The sequence below is a fragment of the Vidua macroura genome, chromosome 11 (assembly GCF_024509145.1).
Source record: "Vidua macroura isolate BioBank_ID:100142 chromosome 11, ASM2450914v1, whole genome shotgun sequence".
In the NCBI taxonomy this organism is placed as follows: domain Eukaryota; kingdom Metazoa; phylum Chordata; class Aves; order Passeriformes; family Viduidae; genus Vidua; species Vidua macroura.
The window spans coordinates 22,816,464-22,834,364 of record NC_071581.1 but is presented as its reverse complement, the minus strand read 5'-3'; the positions used below and the strand labels follow the sequence as shown (position 1 = coordinate 22,834,364).

Genomic DNA, 17,901 nt, shown 5'->3' with positions numbered 1-17,901 from the left:
TAGTTCCAAAGGAGTATATTCAATTACCATCTACAGTCAACTCAACTATGACAACAAAGTTTTTTTTGTGACAAGTTTTTTAAAGTTTTGAAAGTTCCATGTGGTTTGTTTCTGTCAGTCTCATGTATTTTGGTACAGTTCGAGATCAGCATTGTTACAGTAACAAAAAAGCTAACAAGACTACAGTATAGAAAAACACCAAGAACATCATTTTTGGTTTCACTTGCTCTAGTTTTTGTACATTGCAAAGGCTGTTCATAACCCTCTTCACCTCATTTATGCTTTCTGTTCTACCGAAACTCGCCCCCCCCAAATAAAAACAAAAAAATAGTCAAAGTTTTGTTTCACAGTGGGCAGTATCAGCGCCAACCAACCGACCAACCAACAATCAAGCGACCGACTGACTGACCAACCGACCAACCAACCAACCAACCAACCAACCCAACTTCTGCTTCTATTTAAAAGCTTTTATTTTTTTTTTTTAAAGCAAAATATATTTTGGTGAGTGTGCTGGCTGTGTCCACCCACCTTGTCCCCCACCAGCCCCACGTGGCCCCGCACACCCCTGATGCTTCTTCTTTATTCTCAATTGTATGAAACTTTGGCCATCTTCACCACTTAAAAAAGATTTTTATTAAAAATAAAACAGAAACCCGCTTAATGCTAAGTTTGAAGTGTTCTCCTCGTGCCCAGCCTGGCCCTGCTCTGCCGCTTGCTGGAAAGGCCACGCGTGGGCTGGGGGTGGCGCGAGGCTGGCGCTGGGGTCCCCGCACCGGCCCCGCGCAGCCGGACTGCAAGAGGAGGAGGAGGCAACCTCGCACTGAAAGAGTCTCTAGAAACGTTTAGAAAAAATACAAGGAAATGAATTTATAAAACCTTTTAGTGGGTGGGAAGGAGGGGGAAGGAGGAGAGAGAAATTGCACTATGACCAAGCAATATAATTAAAAAAAACAGAACAAAACAAGACATAAGAAAAGGATTTCCAAAAGAGACCTTGCAGAATTGGACAGATAAAGCCTGTGTTAAACTGGGAACTGGCATCACAGAGAGAATCCGAAACAAAACAAAACAAAAAATTTCTATATGATACAGACAGAGTAACATACAACAGTTAAATGGCAAAAAATATATATATATATATATTTCATAGAATTACAAACAAGATAAAATAATGGGAAAAAAAACTGTACAACTTTAGAATTTAAAAAATGTTCATCTCAAACACAGGGAGAAATACAAGAACTTCTGTTAAAGAAAACAGTTTGTTAAAACAGCAAACGCTCCATGGGTACGTGGTTCTGTTTTTGACACCTTATGCTACAGCTGGGTCCCGGGAGGAACATCCGGTGGTTTGCGCTTTAGTATCAACTACTTAAAAAACAATTAAAAAAGGAATTTGCACTGTGCATTAGCCTAGTCAGAAATATGTACAACAGTTCAGGATCTAGTCTTTCATCAAACTAAAACCAAAACTCCATAAAAATATAAGCGTCCCGCTAGAAACCGAACCCGCACTCAGATGCTCCAGTCTCTCATGGAGGTGGCGAGTGGCTTCGGCCCGGGGAGGAGCAGCTGGAGGCAGCGGGAGGAACCTGCGTTCACAGTCTTCGAAGTTCCCTTTTGAAGCAGGAGGAGGATGATGATGGTGGGCAGAAGGCTCTCGTGCTTTCGGGCAGAGGAAACACGGTGGAAAGAGGTTGTTTCTGTTGGCATTTGGTTATGGAAGGGAACAGCAAAGTATCTACGTCTCCAAAATCTACATTTTAGCAGCATAAAGTTTTCCTTTCAAAGTCTGGGCCAGTTGAGGTGCGTGCGGGCTGGGGGGGCCGGGGGGCTCCGGGCCTCCCTGAGCCTGGCACCCGGTGCTGCCACGGAGAGATCTTGGAAAGAGAAACCTGCCTGGGGTGCACTGGGTGCTCACTAAGAGTTGTCTCTCTGCTTGCAGAAGAAGCACAGATAACAACCTGGGTATGTTTTTTTTATTCTTTATTTAAACTTAGACTTGTTTGTTTAAATCAGAAACAAATTCTCAAGTAAAAAGAATCCTTTTTGCTCATTCTGCACCAGTGGTGAAGGGTATGTCTTTGGATTTTATTTAAAGCATGAATTTTCTTTAGAGAAAAAAATGTAACAAAAACTTTTTTTTTTTTTTTTTTCAAAAGAAGGAACAGAGTGCAGCCTAATTACACAAACAGAACCAATGCTCAGAGGTCAGGAACAGAGTCTTTGAAGCATTTACAAAATGAGTAAAGGAATAGGGGAAGAAAAAGAGAAGAAAAAAAGAGAAATGGAAAATGAGAATAAAATAAGTGCACAAGGGTAACAGACATAGGTAAATCGCATGTATATGCCTTAAAAAGTTTCAAACCCCCAACAAAAAATATTCTGCAAGGGATCCTACTGACCCCCAAAACCCTTTGAACTTCTTTCTTTAGTTTTTATAAAATAATTATGCAACCACCCTCTAAGAAATGAAGGTAGCGACCATAAGTGGAAGATTACAGGATGGGGACGGGGATAAAGGTACAAAGGGGAGAAAAGCTCAGGCGAGTCGATGGATCGCAATCTATCTGTCTAGGAATGAACAAGACAACATCAAATGAGAAGCCGTCAGCTGGACCATACAAAAGCTAAATGTACACAAAAGGGTTTTTTCTTTTAAATCTACCATACTGCTTCAGTTCATTTCCAATGCAACAATCTACTCAACACCAAAAATGGTCATATCTATCATAAATACAGAAAGTCAGTTGTTTTAAAACTTATTTTTTTAAGCTCCAAGTCCTCAACACTCTTTGTTGTGGGTTTTTTTTTTTTTTTCTGAAAAGTGGGAGTGCTTAACTTTTCCCCTTGGAATTGGCTTCAGCAGAAAAGCTACCCTTAAAATCCCCGAAAAGCTAAAGCAGTTCACATTGTTTTTCTGTTGAATACTTTCTGCCCATTTTAAATTAACAAAACCCCCCACCCCAAAAACCAAAAACAACAACAACAAAAAAATCCTTTTCTGGAACAAAACCAAACCAAAACAAAAGCCCCAAAACAAACGAAAGAAATTATATATATATGTATATATATATATATATATATATATAAAACAATGATTCTGAAAACAGAACAAAGTGTGAGCGATTGACCTGAGAATAAAAAGACATTACATTTCTTTTTTCTTTTAGCAAGCCATTGGTATCTGAATGCTAAGATAGCAAGAAATTTAAAACTGTCTCCAGGTGGGCTGCTTTCCCATACAGCGCTGCCGGGCTCTGCTGTGCTATCAACGGGGGATCAGACGGGGCAATGTACAGGGGTGCGAGCTCCGCAGGCGCGAGGAGGCAGCACGGCCTTCGTCTCCCAGACCAACAGTACCTTCCAGAGGACAAATGTAACAGATTTTTTTTTTTTTTTTTTTTTAATTTTTTAAAGTTTTATTTTATTAAAAGGAAAGGAAAAAAGAAATGTAAAACCCACCGGCATCATTATATGGGAAAACAACCCACGCTTTTTCTTTTTTTCTTTTTTCTTTTTTTTTTTTTTTTGGTTAGAAGCTTTGGAATTGCAGTTAGTCTATTTTTGAAATTGGTTTGTTATTAACTTTTTTTTTTTTTATTTAAATTCATTTTCATTGTTCATCTTCAAAGCTTACAATCTGAAGGTGTCCATTCCTATGCTAGCTAGACCACTGTCCTTAGGGCAGCCGGGGTCCTGGGGCCCCTCCGCCGGGCTCGCCGGTCCATCTGACTTTTGGCTAAGATCCGTGTCAGACTCCTCCGAATAGTCGTCTGTTGGCATCGAGGGCTGAACCCCTGAGGTGCTGCATGAACTTGAGGTAACCGTTGAAGATGAGGAGAGAGGAGGGAAGGGCGGCGGCGGCGGCTGCCCTGGCGGGGCACGCGGGGCTGCCGGGGGCCAGGGCTTTCTGGAGGCGTGGGGGGAAGCCGGGGGGGGCCGGGGGGGGCGGGGGGCTGTCGTTTGAGTGAGCGGCCGACTGCGAGGTAGATGCGGTGCTGGGGTCGGGGGGGCAGGCAGAGTGAGGTAATAGACTGGGGTGCTCTTTGGCGTTTCTTGCTGCTCTTGTGATTGTTCGATGTTTGTGCGGGGCTGACTCGAGATGCTGACTGAGGGCTTCGTCCCCACACACCGTGCTCTCGCACGCCACGCACTGGTACGAGCCGCTGCCCTGGCCGCTGCCCGTGGGCACGTGAAGCACCATCTCATGCAGGTTCGCCACAGACTGGCCGAAGAAGCAGAGGGACTTCAGGTGGTCGCTGGCCGCCTCCTGGTCGCCGAAGCACGCCTGGCACTTGCGGCAGACCAGCTTGTACTGCACCTTTGGGACAATGAAAGGGTCGCAGAGCGAGTCCGCGCCCTTGCCTTCCGCTTCAGGCTCTTCTTGGGGTTTGGGCAGGAGGGGGGACACCTCGCGGGGTGCGTTCTTCTGCTCTTCTTGCTTGGGGGGTTCTTTGGCAGGGTCTTTGTCCGGGGTGGCAGCCCCCGTGGGGACGGGGGTTTGGCTTCCTTTGGGCTGCTGCGGTTTCTGCTGCTGCTGCTGCTGCTGCTGCTGCTGTTGCTGCTGCTGCTGCTGCTGCTGCTGTCGCTGCTGCTGCTGCAATGCCTCCTGCAGACTCTGCTGGTATTGCTGGTACTGCTGCAGCAGTGAGCCAGGAGACAGCCCCAGCAGCGCCTGTGACAGTGCAGGGCTGTAGGGGAACAGCCCCTCCATCCCATACATGGGCTGCAGGTACCCGCTCTGCAGGGCGCCAGGGATCTGTGGGGCGTAGTAGGGGGAAAAGCCGGGGACGAAGTAAGGAAGGAACTGGCTGGTCAGCAAGGTGGTGGGGTCCGAATTCAGGGCGGCCTGCAGCGCCTGGAGCTGGGCGGGCTCCACCGCGTACTCCATGGTGGGCAGCGGGGCTGCCAGCGTGCCTGCCGGTGCCTCCCCCTTTTCCTTCTTGGGCCCTGGCAGGGTGTCCCCCTTCCCCTTGGGTGCCTTCTCCTTCTCTTTTGACTTCTCGTTCTCCTTCTCCTTGCGCGGTGCGGGGGGTGGCTGCTGCGGCTGCGGCTGCGGGGTCGTAGCTGGCGGCTGCTGCGGGGCCACGGCCGCCGTGGCTTGTGCTGGGGTGGGTGAGCTCAGTGCGGCCGGGGGCTGCTTATTTGGTAATCCAGAGGTGGGGAGGCCGGGTGAAGGGACGCTTGTGCTGGGCAGGCCCATCAGGTTGGGTTTGGGAGAAGTTAAAGCTGCACGAGGGAGAGAGAGAGAGGTGAAAAGTCACTTTGTGCTGGGCAGGCAAAAAGCATGAGGAGGGTGACCCCAGTCCACCCCACAACCTGGAGCCTCCATCTCCTGTGTATGAGGGCAGCCACCGGCCTGAGCTGATGCGTTGCCGCAGCACAGGTCAGAGAGCCCATCCCTGCTGCCACTCCCTCTGGAAAACGGCTCCAGTCCCACTCCACAGGCCCCCATGGTGGGGACATGCCCCCTCAGCCCCCACTGCCTTGGCCGCACTGCCCAGTGGGGTACTGACCACGTGATGGGTGATGGGGACACTCCCAGCACCCAGGGTGCCCAGCACATTCGATGTTTTTCTGACTCCTCTGAAATTCCCAAATGATTAACACTTGTGTCAGCATCTGCTCTAACAGGGCCTTGAGCCAAAGGACTCCAGAGGCAGGATGGTGCTATGCCAAAGGGCAAGAATGCTCAACACTGCTCATCTTGTAGGAATCTTCACTGGGAAGCCCTGGTCATGGCAACTGGAGAATGAACAGGCTAAACCTAATTTATTTTGTCCGTATTAAGCTGATGTTCATGAATCCACAAAGCTTTAAAGCAACTCCCTCCCTCCCTCCCTCCCTCCCTCCCTCCCTCCCTCCCTCCTTCCTTCCTTCCTTCCTTCCTTCCTTCCTTCCTTCCTTCCTTCCTTCCTTCCTTCCTTCCTTCCTTCCTTCCTTCCTTCCTTCCTTCCTTCCTTCCTTCCTTCCTTCCTTCCTTCCTTCCTTCCTTCCTTCCTTCCTTCCTTCCTTCCTTCCTTCCTTCCTTCCTTCCTTCCTTCCTTCCTTCCTTCCTTCCTTCCTTCCTTCCTTCCTTCCTTCCTTCCTTCCTTCCTTCCTTCCTCCCTCCCTCCCTCCCTCCCTCCCTCCCTCCCTCCCTCCCTTCCTTCCCCCCTTCCTTCCTTCCCCCCTTCCCTTCCTCCTTCCTTGCCTCCCTCCCTGACTCCCTCCTGTCCATCCATCCTTCCCTCTAATGCCAGGGGCTCTGGATGCTCAGCTTCTGAGCAATTCCATGTGGTGTTCAGACATCTCCCCTGGGCATAAGAATCATGAGTTGGGTGGAATTAAAAGTGTAGTGATGCTTCCTCATTGAGGAGATAGATTAACGGTGGAATGTGAAGCTTGTCCTTCTTCCCGACAAGAGGAATAGCCACTAACAACACTGTCCCTGGTGCCAATTTCTGCTCTCACAGTGGCTGGGAGCAGAGGAGTGTGGCTCCTGGAGTCACCTCCATTAGTCATGGCTGCTGCAGCTGGCAAATATGCTCCTGAAGAGGAACGTTTTGCTTGGCAACTCCCGTGATGCCATTTAGGAAAAAAAACCCCAAAATAAAGCTCCAGTATCCTGCTGGCACAGCCCTGTACATTCCCCAGCTCCTGAGCAGGAACCTGCTGTAAAACCCACGAGCAAAACCCAACCAGTCTGTAACAAGGAGTCCCACCACTGCGGCGGGGGCTCCTCAGAGCCCAGCCTGGGCAGGAGCAGTGGCGGCGCCTGGGACCAGCCGTGGAGGCATGGTGACTTTTATTTTAGGTTGTACTGCCAAGGAGCTGCAGGAGGGCCTCGAGGAGGGTGGCTGCAGCTGGGAGGGTTCAGCCATGGCTGACCCAAACCCTTGTGAAACTCGTGTCTGCTCCTGATGGGGTGCTGGGACAAGAATGATTTGTGACGACAGGACAGGTATGGAATGAGGCTCCACACAGTGGCCCTGGAGATCTTGGATAAGGGCATGCTATACGTGGACACCACTGAAATGGATGTTTCCCAGCTGAACATCCCTGAGAGGTTCAAGTGAAGGAGCAGGAGGTAATTCACAGTGTTCCTGGATGCATGGCCTTATCTGCTCTGACAGGCCCGGAGCTGCCATGGCCTGACCTTTGGAGCTTTATCTAAAGGCCACAAACAGACTGTTTGACTTTCTAAACAGTTCAGTCCTGTCTAGGCAGTCACTGACAGCATTTAAGATTCATCAGATGCAGTCCCGTCTCCCCAGGACACATCCTGGGCTTTGGAGAAAAATAAAAGCAACAATATGGACTGAAGTGCAAAAAAGCAATTTTAGTTTTTGTTACAAACTTGGGGCACTAAGCAAACAGTGCAGCAGAGCAACCTGCGACGGGGTGATGATATGATTTGCCAAAGAGATGCTTGTGGCCGAGTGCTCTGAAACAAGATCTGTGGTGAGAAGGGTGACATGCAAAACCCCTCGCATGTGCAGGGGCCCTTCAGACATATAATGAAACAAGGCCTTTGGATCTCATTTTTTAGGTCACTGCTGGTCATTGAGCTGCACTTTCCACTGCCAGAATTTGCTACATGTCTTAGACTTTCCACATACCCACGAGGTACAAAGGAAAGAAGCATTCTCAAAAGATGAAGTCCAGTATCTGAGATTAGGCCACCCAAAGAATTATGACAAATTTCATTTTTATATAGTATTGTTATGAAAAATCTTATTAAAATACAAACTAGATTTGTCCCACAGCTACACCATTTTTTGTTGAGGATGTGCTTTCAGGTCATACCCAGCCATTACTAAAAACTGATCCTCAGCTGCATTGGGATTTGTCCCAGAGGTCACCTCAGGGACACATAAAGATGCTCTGGGCATCTGTCACCAGTGCTACCATGCACACCACACCTTTCCCTAGAAACAGTCTGGAATTTTGAACGCTTGGGATGGCACCACATCAACTGAATGTCAAAAGGAATAATGAACAGTATTCAGCACATTAGTCCTTCTGTTCCATTGGATAAATCTTCTATATTCCACTTCCTTGAAGGAGCTTCAGGATTTCTACACAGCGATATGCAGCATCTAGATGTTGCTCTACTTCAGACTTTGCTATAAAACTTCCTGAGTTCAAGAATTAGATAAAATACCTACTGCTTTTTTGCTGTGAAGTCAACATGCTGAACTAACAGGCCAAGAACCCTATTATCAGTCATTCCTGAGGGAACAACTCCTTGCGCTGGGCATGTGCCAAGTGAAGGTAAGGGTCAAGTGCCTAAGCAGGGTAACACCCATACCCACCTGTGTTGGATGGAGTGAAGCCAGGTAAGGATGGGCTGTTGAGGCCTGGGAGCAAGACTGGAGGGATGCCCTGTAGCGCTGGGTACGCAGCAGGAAGGTTCAGAGCTTGCAGGGGCGTGTTGTCAAACATGCCTTGCTGTTGAGCTGCCAGACCAAGAACCTCGTTGGCTTTTTTGATTCGGTCCAGCTCCTGCTGAGCCATCAACTGACGTACAGTAGCTGGGTCAAAATACTCCTTTTCCTTATCCAACTGACTTCCAATGGTTTCTTTAACTTTGGAGATATGCTGTTGAGAGAAGATATGGTCACGTACAGACAGCCGAGCGCTGTACTTGATGCCACACAAAGTGCACTCTGTTTTGGGTCCCTCGTAACTTGTTTGGTTTATACCAAAATGCTTGGCCATGCTGAGTTTTGACTTCTTCTCTTTTGCCCTCGCATTCTGGAACCAGACCTGAACAACTCTCTTTGGCAGTCCAATGTCATTGCCCAGGACCTCACACTCCAGCATGGTCGGTGTCCTGTAGTCATTAAAGCATGACTTAAGAACCTTGAGCTGGAGATTAGTCATCTGAGTGCGAAAGCGTTTCTGCCCAGGCCGGTCCCCGCTTTCACCAGACTTGCTGGCTGAACCACTTGCACCAGGGCTGGGCGAGCAGGGGTCTGCAAGGCTGGAGGTCTCACTATAGTCCACGGTACCTTCATTGTCGTACTCTTTGCTGTAGAAGCTGGGAGCTGGGCTGACCAGGCCAGAAGACAGACGATCTTCATATTCAGACATTGCTATCATGGCTGCTTTAGTCAGACCTTCGCTGGGTCCTGATGTGGATTTGGTTTCGGTTGCAATCCCTGTTGCACTGTCGTTGTCTGCGTTCCCTTCATCTCCTGTGGTAGTGTCTGTGATTGCAGTATTGACGGAAGAGCAGTCATCGTTGTCCAGCTTTGTCTGGTCAAAGTTCAGATTGACTGAGGACATGGAGGGACTCTCAAAGTCTTCAACCCCTTCCACCTTAATGGAAGATGGACTCAGCAGGGTTCTAGGTGACAGTTCCATACTCTTGTTCACCGGGGAGAGGGGAACGCTCTGTCCGTCGCTGCTAGTTGGTGGCATGTGGGAGAAGCTGGCTCCATCAAAGATGTCTCCTTTCATCTGGAGCCCCCCGTCGCAGTCTAGAAGCATCGCAGACAGTGTCAGGTTGTACCCAGCTCGCTTGGCCTCGTGCCAGTGACGGGATCGGATATGAGCTTCCAGAGCTGTCTTTGCTTTAAAGAGAGCTCGGCAGAAGGGACACCGTCTGTGGGCTTGGGCAGGCCCCACAGCTCTGAACTGCCCCTTCCTCTCTCGTGCACGGGTGTTCTGGAACCAAACCTGTACCACGCGCTTCTTCAAGCCCACTTCATGTGCAATGTGATCCAGCATCTTCCGTGTGGGGTTGGAATCAAGCAAGTACTTCTGGTACAGGATTTCCAGCTGCTCAGGGGTAATGGTTGTCCTTAGACGCTTATCCCTTTGGGGCTCTTCTCCCCCAGTCCCACTGTCATTCTCTCCAGGGCTTGCACTGGCCTTTTCCTCCAGCTTTCTCTTCAGCGTGTTCATGGTGGATGTTGGAGTCGATGGTGAGGTGGCTGAGCTTGCTGGAATCTGTGGTAACGTTCCAGACAGCAGCTGGCTTGCCAGTAGTGGATTACTGGGATCAAAAAGCATGAATGGCATATCCAGTGTTCTGTCCAGGAATGGGGGGTGGATAAACTGGTTCTGTGCACTCAGGAAATGGAGCTGCTGATGCTCTTGCCAATGCTCAAAGGAAGGAAATGCCAGTTTACACTGGTCACACTGGTATGGGATTAGCTGAGGAGGTAGGTTTGCCAGCTGCTGAGGGGTGGATGTGTGAATGGGTTTGAGGGAGAGGTGTGAGAGCTGAGATGGACTTGGACTTGACTGTGACAAGGAGCACTGAGGGGGCTGAGGAGGAGGTGGCTGTTGCAGCGAAGAGGGGGAGGATAACTGTGAAATCTTTTGGTGTGCTGAACTTGTCTTTTGTTCTCCTTGGTCCTGTTGCTGCTGAGGCTCTTGCTTTGGTTGCACTTGCTTCTCTTGGGTTTGGTTTTGCTGTGTACTTGGAGGTTCAGACTGCTTTGGTTTCTCATCTGTAGCTTCTGCTTTAGAACTAAAGGTGGAGGAGTCGTCTGCCTCTGCCGTGAGCTGCAGAAGAGCTGAGGAGGTCACGTTGGCTGAAGATGTAGGTGTGCTGTAAGCTTGTGAGGGCATCGGGGTGCTGCAGGAGGAACTGGTTGGAGTCAAGAGCTCTATTGCATCCATAGAGTCTTCATTCTGGCTATCATCCTGTCCATCCTCATCCTCATCTTTGTAACAAAGCTTTTTCTGGTGTTTAATGAGATCAAAAATGCGCTGAAAGACCAGACTGCACTTCTTGCACTGGTAGTTCAAGTTGCTTGTTCTAATGTACCTGTCATTTGTGAGCTCCCGTCGCTCCCCGTCTTTGCCTTCTCCCTGATTCTCATAGTTTTTCCTAGCTTTCTGACGGGCATTCTGAAACCACACCACTATAACACGTGTTGGGAGGTTCAGCAAGTTAGAAAGCTGCTCAAATTCATCGTCCTTTGGGTAAGCATTGGCATCAAAGAAGTCTTGCAGGACTCTGAGTTGGTAGTCAGTAAAACGTGTCCGAGAGGACCGCTTGCTTCCCCAGTACTCCTGCTTTTGAGGCTCTGGAGAAGGAGGCCGTGAGTCTATCTTCAGCTCTTCCAGACTGGTAATGGGAGGGTTGCTGAAGTTGTACGGCGAGTCCTTGTTGCGCTGGCGCTCCTTGAACAGGGTGTTTCTGAACCAGTGCTTGATCACTTTCTGGGGCAATCCAGATTTGTCTGCCATCTCTTTGATCTGTTCCTCACTGGGGGAATTGTTAATGTCAAAGTACTGCCGAAGGACTCTGAGCTGGTCATCGGTGATCCGTGTGCGTGGCCTCTTGTTCTGCTGCTGCTGGAGAAGGCTGGGGTTGAGCTGATGCTGATACAACTGGGCCAAGTCGGCAGGCAGGGGGTCTACGGGGCCCAGCTGAGGCGGCAGCTGCGCTGGTAATGTCTGCAGGGGCATGGTTTGCATCATGAGCGGTGAGAAGATGGGGAGCTCCATAGGCATGGACAGCTGGGTGAGCGGCACGGACGGCTGGGCTGGGGCGATGGTGGGAGAGGTGATGGGGGGGGCAGAGGTGGGGATGGCAGGAGCAGCGGCCGGCTGAGGAGGGGCTGCAGGGAGCGGAGGGGGCGGCGGCGGCGGCGGCGGCGGGGGCTCCGGGGTCTGCGGCCGCAGCGGGTACAGTTTGTCGTAGTGTTCTCTGTATTGTTTGGCAAATCTCTCTAACTGCTTAAAGGGAAAGTAATGTTGGTGAACGTGCTCTTGGTGGCTCTTCAGGATGAGGATGTTTGAGAAGAACTTGCCGCATGTATCGCACTCCAGCTTTTCCAAGTTCTCACCTTGCTCTGTCTTCCCGTTTTTCTTCTGCCCCTTCTGCTTGTTCTCGTTGTACTGAATGACAAGCTCAAAGCCAAAGTTTTCCAGCAAGGCTTTGGTGGCGTTGCCCCTTGCGTCGGAAGCAATCCGTGGGGGCAGTATGGAGGGCTCTGAACTGCTGCCTGGCACAAAGTCCTTCTTCTCTTTGGGCTTTAAGTTATCAGGAAGAGACTCCTTCAGCGTTACGTTATTGTCTCCCCTCTCTGCGCTTTCCCTTTCCCGTGGGGTTTCTTTATCTTTCTCCTTCACTACAGATTTATTCTTCTTCTCTGGGTGCTGGCTCTGCTGTAATAGGATGGAGTGGGGTTGTGACAAGGACAGCTGACCTTGCTGCTGCTGCAGGAGCTGCGGATGGCTCTGCTGAGGGAGCTGAACTTGTGCCTTCAGGTCCTCCAGCAAACTTGGACCCGTCCCAGTCAATGTCAGTGCACCACTAGTGACAGGCAAGCTGACTTCTGGGTTGAGCTGGAACTCAGCACTGGGGATGTAGAATGGGAACAGAAGATGCTGCTGCTGCTGCAGCTGCAGAAGGGTCTCAGTGGTCATTGGAAAGTGCGGCAAAAGTGCTGGGTTGAAGAGCTGGGACTGCAGGAGAGCAGCTTGCTGCTGCAGCTCCTGCTGCAGGTGGGCCTGGACCTGTGCCTGTGCCAAGGTTTGAGCTTGTTGCTGCTGCTGCTGCTGCTGCTGCTGCTGTTGCTGCTGCTGCTGCCTGGATGCAATCATGTCTGCCAGCTTCTTGCGGTTCACCTCTTTGGGCTCTGCAGGGGAGGAGATGTTAGTGCTTACAGCGTTACCCAAGGGAGGAATTCCCACATTGTCACTGGAGACCTGGTTGAGTAGGCTGGGAATGGGAGTGGTGCCTGAAGTGCTCGTGCTGGTGGTTGCAAAAGCATTGCTGTTGCTGGCACTCACAGGGCTCGGTGTGGACGAGCCCAGGGAGAGGCTGCTGCTGCTGCTGCTGTTGCCAGCTCCGTTGCTGCTGCCGCCAGCCGCCTCCAGCTTGGCCGCACGAGCCTTGGTCTGGTGCAGGACAGACCTCATGTGGATCTCCAGAGTCGAGCTCTGGCTGTAGGCCACGTTGCAGGTGTTACACTTGAAAGGTTTGTTGTCTGGGCTGCTGGTAGGCTCAGGTTGCCCAGTAGCAGACTCTTGGAGGGCTCGTTTCAGTTTATGCAGATGAGAAACGGAATTGTAATGTACCAGGAGAATGTTCTTCTGCGTGAAGGACTCCTTGCAGACTGTGCACTTGTATGGACGAGATGGATCTAGAAACTTCTCCATAGTGAAGTTAGGGCCCTTCCTGAAGGGTAAGGCCCTTTTTGGTTCTGAGCCAGAGTCCTCTTGCACCGACCCCGAATCGCTGCCTGTTGGGCTCTGCTTATCTTCCAGGTCGCTCTCTTCTTCCTTATCTTCCTCGACTATTATTGTGTGGTCCTCAGCAAGTGAGGGGTCACCCATAGCAAGGAGGTCCCCGTTGACCAGGAGACCACCGTACAGCTGCTGAATGTCAGCCTCACTCAGCTCCAGGTGGCTGGTTTCCAGGTGCTTCTTCAGGGCCTGGAAGGTTCGGAAGCTGCGCTGGCAGAGGCAGCACATGGTGGCTGCCCGGATGACGTGGTACTGGGAATGGAGCTGCAGCTTCTCAATGGTTTTGAAGGCCAGGCTGCACTGGTTGCAGCGGTACTTGTAGACGTGGCGGTCAGAGACCGGCAGCTGAGGCCGCTTGGCATGGACGTCGTTGAAGTGTGTCTGCAGGGCTGCTGAGCTCTTGAACACCTGGCTGCAGCCCTTCTTCCAGCACAGGAAGCCAGAGTCCTCCCGGGCAGCGCTCGGATCAGCTGGAGCGGGCTTGGGGTCTCCGCTGTGCTCTGCACTGTCCGATGACAAAAGGGTCTTCCCCACATCCTCAGAGATCTCTGTGAAAACAGAATTAGAGCAAAGCCGAAAATTACACCAGCACACCACGGCAGATCAACACCCCCTTTCAGTCCTGAATACTCTGTGATTTTTGATCTCCAACACGACAAGTATTTCTAACATTTCTCCTCTATCTTCATTCATTTGTTTCAATACCAGCCCATTAACCTCATCATGGCCCATTGCATAAACCTACACAATTTACTTCCTTGCTCACTTTGAATATCTGGAAATTATTCACACACACACCCCTTAGTGCATTTATCACCTTCAACTCTCCCTTTCAAGCAAAAGCCATTCAGCCACCTCTGTCTTCACTGTTCCTTTTTGATGTCCTGCCTATTTTCGAAAAAGAAGGCTCATCAAACTGAACACAGTATTTGAGTCTAGGTCCTATCAAAGAGAGGATTAACAGGAATGAAACTGGTCCCTGACCAGGTGATGGAGCTGGGGGGGTGGTGGGACAGTGGATCTCATTGACCTGCACTCACCAGACTGTTTCCCCTCCCGCTCCTCTGTGCCTGAGTTCCCATCCTTCTCTGGAGCAGCTGCTGGAAGGAACATGCTGCTGGGCATCATCACCTCAGGGGTTGTCACCTAGAGACAGGGGGAAAGGACATAAGGAGAGGAAAAACACAAGGAAATGTTTTAAACATCTCCAGTCGTAAAGCTAGACATCATCATTGTGAACTCAGAGACGTCATTTTTCCCAGCTCACCGAAGACTTTGTATTTATTAGACAAAGCTCAAATCAGTCAAAAGTGTTTCTACAGTTACATTCTGGACATAATTAGCAGTGCACACTTGAAGAATAATCTTATTATTAATATTTTTCCTTTATGTGGAATTCAGACTTTGATCACTGACAATGTTTTGTCATGGGCTGTGAAACTTCTTGTGCAACCAATTAGGTAGATAAGTTGAAAGGCCCACCTTAAGCTGCTGAAAACATAATAAGGCCCCTAATTAAATCATACCTAGTAAAGTACACTGTAATCTTGAACCAGGGAGCATTGCAGCACTGTTTTCAAAGTGTATCGATGCAGGGAAAGGAGGGGCATGAGAAAGAAAAGTACAAATAAGGAGAGAGGTGACAATGGAAAGGATGAATAAGAAAGGACTAAAGAGAAAGCAAATTGTGAAATAAAAAGCTTTTGGTAACCCTTTCCTTGCTCTGACTGATGCATTCCCTTTGCTCCTCTTCAATATTTGGCTAGATCCTGCACCATCACAACCAGTGCAGTGCTGGGACACCACTGCTTCTAAAGAGCTGGAGAATCTGCACAGCTCAGCTGGAGAGGCTCTTTGGAAGAGACAAATGTGCACACTCATCCTGTTCTGAAAAACTGTTTCTTCAGACATGCCACAAACCATCTCACCAGCAGCCTGCACATGGCTGGCGTCAGATGCAGGACAACGAATGTCCTTTTGAATGTCTGGAGACATGTCTCACACTGCTGGAACACTAACTCACAGCACCAGGACAGACAGACCCGTGTCACTGTCACCATCCCTGTGTATTCCAGCACAGGGCTTCCAGTGCTGGTCAGTGCCTGTGGCAAGCAAAGACTCCTCTGCAGCTGCCCACGCCACCCAGGGAGCGTTCCCCTTTCACCAGGTGCTCCTGGCAATGCCTGTGGTGCTCCTGCTCCCAGCCTCCCACTGCTGGGAAGGTGAGGCACAACTAAACACTTCCATTCAAGGGTAAGGCAAAACAAGCTTCTCCATCCTTCTGCTGGATATGGAGAGGACATATGAACCCTGGATTTCAGGAGAAAGAGAATGTGTGTGGCCACTGCATCCCATGTACCTGGCTTTCTGCACAGCCAAGGACCACAAGGCTCTGAGTGAACTGCAGGACATAGGAGCACACCTGTGGTGAAGCTCATGGAAAATCTCAGGATGAAATGGTGGCACAGAAGTGGCTGCAGAGCTGTGACCTGAGCTGTGAGGGACACAGAGCTCCCTCCCTTTCCTGGGCCAGCCACTGCATGGCAGTGAGTGCCAGGTCCCATGGAGCAGCAGAAAAGACCACTGACATATCCCAGCAGGGGAGCTGAATGCACCAAACTCATTCCACCTTCTACTCTAAACAGAAGCATCTGATGGCTGTGGGTGGTTGGTTGGTAGACGTGAAAGGTCAGAGTAATTTCCAGTAGCTGGGCTTGGAGGAGGGGGATGAGCATGGACACTGAGAAAGGGAGGCAAGAAGAAACCATCCCTCTCAGCTCTAGCAGCAGGAAGAGCCTGCTTTCCTAGGATCTTTAGGAATTATGAAAAATGAATCATGAGAAATTAAAAAAAAACCCAACAGAGTAGAAAAAGAATAAAATTATCTAACACCTCAGCTGCACATCATTATAGAGCTGTGGCTTTTCATAGGCGTTACAGTACGGCAGCCGTCCCCACCACCACGCTCAGTACGACGGATCAGTAATTGTTTTCATACACTTTAATTAGAAAAACTCAGATGGCTATGAATAATAATGGAAAAGAGAGACTTTTGCACTTGAAAGGTTGAAGTCAATCAAGTGTGAATGACGGCAAAAAAGAAAAAAAAAAGACACCAATTCATCAGGCCTCTGTTGTCTCGCCGCGTCTTTAATCATAATTCCTGATTGGGATTCAAGAAGGCAGTAAGCAGCGGTTCTTTGTCTGCCTTCACCTTCCGTCAATTAACTCTCCCCGAAATATAATCATCAACCTCACATGCTCCTCTGCATCTTAATCTGGGGCTCCAAACCTGTAAGTCCTGCCCTATATGTGTTTAAGTAATTACCTTTATCTACCTGCATCTCCACAGCCACCATTCCTTCCCTTCCTTCCATCCCTTCCCTCCACCACAGGGAAAAAAAAAAAGGAAAAAGAGGAAAAGAAAAAAAAAAAGGAACTAAAAAAAGGCTATGGTACATTAAATTGCTACAGGCACAAAATTCCCAAAGGCAAACAGAAAGAAAGCTTGGAAAAGAGTGCAGGGAACTAGATATTCTGGGTATGGATGTGGGAACTGTGGCAGTGCAGCTGCGGGCTGGCCTTGGGGATCAAACTACTGGAAAGAAGGCACTGGTCAGTAACTGGACTTGCTCTAGTCCTCTGGCTCCATCCAGACGACTCCTGCCCCTTTCCTACACCATGATCCAGGGCAGGACCCTCCGTCCTTGCACATCCCAAATCACTCTGCACTGACACGGAATTCCAGACTGCCTTTTTTTGAAGGGTTTGTCCTTTTACACTGCAAAAACATCCGAGGACATCTCATTTATTTGGACCTGCAGAATTCGCCTCACACGCTGAGGCTGCTTTTCGTATAAACTGAGTGGGGGCATGCTGGGGCAGGAAGGTGCAGTGGCCCACAGGTCCCCGGCAGGTGTGACAGGAGCGGCGCTCAGCGACGCAGCATTTTGTACTGCAGATGTATTTCATGGCAGAAACTGCTCCAGGGATTGCAAGGAGTGTGTTCATCTGGAGCACAGCCGTGCTAGTGCGTGCGGCTGTCAAACGCTCTCCTCCTCCCTCTCACCTGCAGATACCTGGTGTGTCATCCTGGCATCCCTCCCCAGCTGGCAACCCCTCCCCTCCTCAGTTCCTGTCTACCCGTTTCAATGGCTCCAACAGTGTTTCACTGCAGCAACACGTCAGTCAGTGTGAGCCATTACTAAAACACAACCCTCAGCTGTGAGTTCAACAAATGTGGTTTGTCTCCTCCCTTCCCTTCTGTTCATGCCTGTTCTTTACTGTCCAACACCAAACCTTACCACCCTGTGGCTGCAGCTACCATCTCCTGGCCCACAGGTCACCAGCAGAGCTCACTGCAGCATGGCACCTCTGCTCAGTCGCCCCAGATCCACCCCTGTGCACAGCCTGAGCACCATCCCCTGCAGCTCCGACCGCTAAGGTCCCTCTAAGGTCTCCTCTTGCTGCCACAAAGAAGGTCCTTAAAGGATGGAAAATTGCTGGACAAGCCTCTCTGCTTCCAAGAACCCCACCTTTTGGGTGAAATTCAGATCCCTTCAGCAGATAAAATGTCTTTATGATGAGGAGATCCATGGAGAGGCAGGAGCACCCCACTTCGGTGGCCATTTCTATGGGCACAGTGGCCCGGCAACGACTGTTACAGAGCACCTGAGGGCTGATGGGTCAGGTCTCCTGCCT

General features: G+C 49.9%; 1 protein-coding gene across 1 annotated transcript in view; it reads right to left on the bottom strand.

The window, feature by feature from the left end:
• Positions 1–17,901, bottom strand: part of ZFHX3 (zinc finger homeobox 3) — a 447,971-nt gene continuing 430,070 nt past the window's right edge. The window contains 4 exon segments of the mRNA XM_053987325.1: positions 1–3,946; positions 3,948–5,232; positions 8,301–13,748; positions 14,241–14,346. Of these exon segments, the coding sequence (XP_053843300.1) occupies positions 3,637–3,946; positions 3,948–5,232; positions 8,301–13,748; positions 14,241–14,346 (7,149 nt within the window). The 3' untranslated portion in view covers positions 1–3,636.